Raw genomic sequence first — 3,732 nt, forward strand, 5'->3', positions numbered from 1 at the left:
GTCAAATCAATAGCACAAAAATAATCAATAATGAACTGAACAAAACTTTTGAACAAATGGACTAAATAGATGTTTAGAGTGTTCCACCAACATCATCAGAATACAGATTCCCTCAGCTGCACATCAGACATTCTTCAAAGTAGAAAACATACTGGCTCATTGAATATGCTTAAGTCAATGCAAAGGAACTTAACTTATCTCATGCATTTTATCAGACCATGGTGTGATGAAACTGGAAATCAATGGCAAAAGAAATCCCAAAAACTTCATAAACACATGGAAATTTAACAGTATCCTCCTGAACAATCAAAGAGTCACAGATGAAACTAAAGAATTACAGTTTTAACAATACAACACAGCAGTACTTATGGAACACTATGAAAGCAGTCCTAAAAGGGAAGTTATAGCAGTGAATACCCATATCAGGAAATCACAGTGAGTGCAAAAAAATAATCTCAACCTTCTAGAAAAAGAAGAGCAGAGCAAGCTAAGTCAAAAGCTCCTACAGAGAAGGAAATTAGAAAGACCAGAGCAGAGTTCCAACTGGTACAACTGCTATGGAAATCAGTGCGGAGATTCTGCAAAAAATTAAGACTAGAGGTCCCATTCAACCCTGCTATTCCCTTTCTGGGTATTTTTCCAAGGCCTGAAAACCTCATACCACAGCAATATATGTGCACCCATGTTTATAGCAGTGCAATTTGGAAGGTTAAATCTTGGAAACAACACAAATACCCATTGACTAAGGAATGGATCAAAAAAGATGTGGTATTTTTATATAATGGACTAATACTCAGCTGTAACAAAGATAAACTTGAGGCTTTCACAGGGAAATGGATGCAACTAGAGACCATACTCATAAGTGAAATAAGCCAGACCCTGCACGAGCAAACATCGTATTGTCTTCCTACTGTAAGAACCTGAAAGAGTAAACAAAATCTGAAAGGTACAATAGACACAGTCAAATAGAAATTGCTCAAAGGGAAGGAACAACTGGGATGAGGAAAAGAACAAAAGAAAAAGGAGGGGGAAAAAAATATATATATATATATAAACACAGGATAGCTGGGATAAATGTGCCTTGGATTTTTTATTGATATATGGAAAGGAACAGTTAATGCTTAATTATGTTTTTGACCAATTTTGCATGCTTATATCTGGTGTTCTGAAAAAGTAATTTGAAGACGAACATATGCAATATGACAACCACTGTTCTTTTTTAAAATTTACTTGGTACAGCGTCTCACGAAGCAGCTTAGACTTACAGTGATCCTGTTTTCAGCCTCCCCAGCACTAGGGGATTATAGGTGTGGCACCACCATGCCTGGTCTTGGTGGCTGGCTCAGTGCACCAGGGGGCAGTGCTGGTGGGACATGTAGGGCCAGTGGGGCATGTGATGCTGGGGATTGAACCCTGGTCGCTGGACTTGCCTAAGCAGGAGCTTAAGTCCGCTGAGCTATCTTGCTGGCCCTGACAACCACTGCTGAATACCTACCATCTTCTTGAGTGAAATTCTGTATCATTTGTTTTTTATTTTTTTAAAAAAAAAAGATAAAATCACAGCAGAAATTAACACACTGAAGATTAAAAAAGCAATGCAGAGGAGACTGCGGAGACATTCTGAGACTCATTCGGGAACTGGCAGAGTTCGAGAAACTCTCGGATCAGGTGAAGATCAGTGAAGAAGTCCTGAGAGCAGATGGCTTTGGAGAGAATCCTTTCTATCACTGTTTTGTAGCAGAGATTATTCCAGCACCTGGTGAGCGACAAGGGCCTTGCATTGTGGGCTACGGACTATACTACTTCATCTACAGCACTTGGAAGGGTCGTAACATTTATCTGGAGGACATCTATGTGATGCCGGAGTATCGGGGTACTACTGGGCAGGAGTTGAGGCCAAGGTGGACACAATGGTGGAGCAATTCCATAGGTCCCCATCCTCCCCTCTCCCTGATCACAGCCCATGGCCTTTTCTGACTGCCTTCAACTTAAACAACAGTTCTTTTTGCTTCTTTCTCCTACAATAGGTCAAGGGATTGGTTCCAAAATAATCAAAAAGGTGGCTGAGGTGAGCTGAGAAAGGGCATCTACAATTGAGGTCCAAAAAGGCCAAGGATGTATGAGAGCACCTGGTTGAAGGGGGAGTAGGGAAGTCTTCATTTTTGACCCCAGGACAGTGAGTGTTATCTTCTCCCACAGGTGGCCCTGGATCAGGGTTGCTCCCAGTTCCGCCTGGAAGTTCTGGAGTGGAACAAGAAGGCTATGGATTTGTACAAGGCCCTAGGAGCCCAAGATGTGACCCAGGCGGAGGGCTGGCATGCCTTCCGTTTTGAAGGAGAGGCGATGAGGAAGTTGGCAGGAAGATGATGCCATCTCTGCCCCCATCTGCTCAAGCACTGCTCAGAGACACTGACCCCTAGGCCTCCCAGAGAAAGATTCCTGCAGGACACAAACAGAATTGAGGGAGAGGTCTTTCTGAGGGTGAAAAATTAATCAGAATAAAAAAAAAAAAAAAAAGCAATGCAGAGTAAATAAAATTGACAAACCCTTAGCCGACCTTAAGAAAAAAGACACAAATTTACATAATTAGGGGGCTTCCAGGTTAGCTCAGTTCTTAAAAGAGCATGCTTGGGCAAACTCAGTCAGGTGTAGGGGACCGCGGTTCGCTCCCCAGCTCCATAAGCTGCACCAGACTCGCCCTCAACACAGCCTGATATAGCAAAACAATAAAAGGCCGGCCTGATAGCTCAGTGGACTAAAGCACCTGCTCAGGCAGAGTGTAGTGGCCAGTGTTTGATTCCCAGCATGCTGTGCCAGCCCCACCCACAGGGCACTCTAAGACAGCAATTGAGACTGGGCATGATGGCACATGCATGTAATCCCAGCACTTGAGAGGCTATAAACAGGAGGATCATTACAAGTCTGATCTATGTAGTGAGACCCTGCAGACCCTGCCCTAAATACAGAAAAAGACAAACAAGCAAACAAAATCTACATAATTAGGAATGACAACGGTGAAATCACAACGAATCCCACAGAAATTTAGAACATCTATACCTACTTTCAAAACTTATATTCTATTAAGATGGAAAATGCAGACAAAATTGATAAGATTCCTATATACACATGAATTACCAAAGCTAAATCAAGAAGAAAGAAAAAATCTAAATAAACCAGTATCCATCAATTAAATCAAGGATGTTATTAAAAACCTACCAGCTGGGGAGATAGCTCAGTAGGCTGGGAAGATAGCTCAGTAAAATAAGGGCTTGCCTGGCAAGCGCGAGGGCCTGAGTTCAATCCCTGGTTCTGGGAAAAAAAAGAAAAAGCTCAGTGTCAAGACCTCTTGCCTAGCATTCATGAGGCCTTGCATCCCCTCCTCAGTACTAAGCCAGGGGGAAAAAAAAAGTAAAAATCTGCCAACAAAGAAAAGCCAAGGCCCTAAAGGATTCACTGGTATACTTTACAAGAAATTTAGAGAAGACCTAACACCACTACTTTTCAAACACTTTAATGAAACTGAAAGGAAAACAATACTCCCACATTTATTCCAGAAAGCAAGCATTACCCTGATACCAAAAGCAGAAAAGAACCCAACTAAGAGTATTATAAGGGCTGGCCAAATAGCTCAGCAGATTAAAGTGCGTGCAAGCAGGCGCAGGGGCCAGGGGTTTGATCCCTGGGCCTGCTGTGCCGGCTCCACCCCTGGGGCGCGCTGAGATGGCAATTGAA

General features: G+C 42.7%; 1 protein-coding gene across 1 annotated transcript; it reads left to right on the plus strand.

Annotated features, from left to right (window-relative positions):
* Positions 1 to 1,601: 1,601 nt before the first annotated feature.
* LOC101579573 (diamine acetyltransferase 2) lies at positions 1,602 to 2,493 on the plus strand (the record flags this gene model as incomplete). The annotated part of the gene is made up of 3 exons (XM_004648818.2): positions 1,602 to 1,873; positions 2,028 to 2,068; positions 2,200 to 2,493. Coding segments are annotated over 3 exons (481 nt in total), but the record flags the coding sequence as incomplete, so codon positions are not given.
* Positions 2,494 to 3,732: the final 1,239 nt, after the last annotated feature.

The sequence above is a fragment of the Octodon degus genome, unplaced genomic scaffold, assembly GCF_000260255.1.
Source record: "Octodon degus isolate 3935 unplaced genomic scaffold, OctDeg1.0 scaffold03628, whole genome shotgun sequence".
NCBI classification, from domain to species: domain Eukaryota; kingdom Metazoa; phylum Chordata; class Mammalia; order Rodentia; family Octodontidae; genus Octodon; species Octodon degus.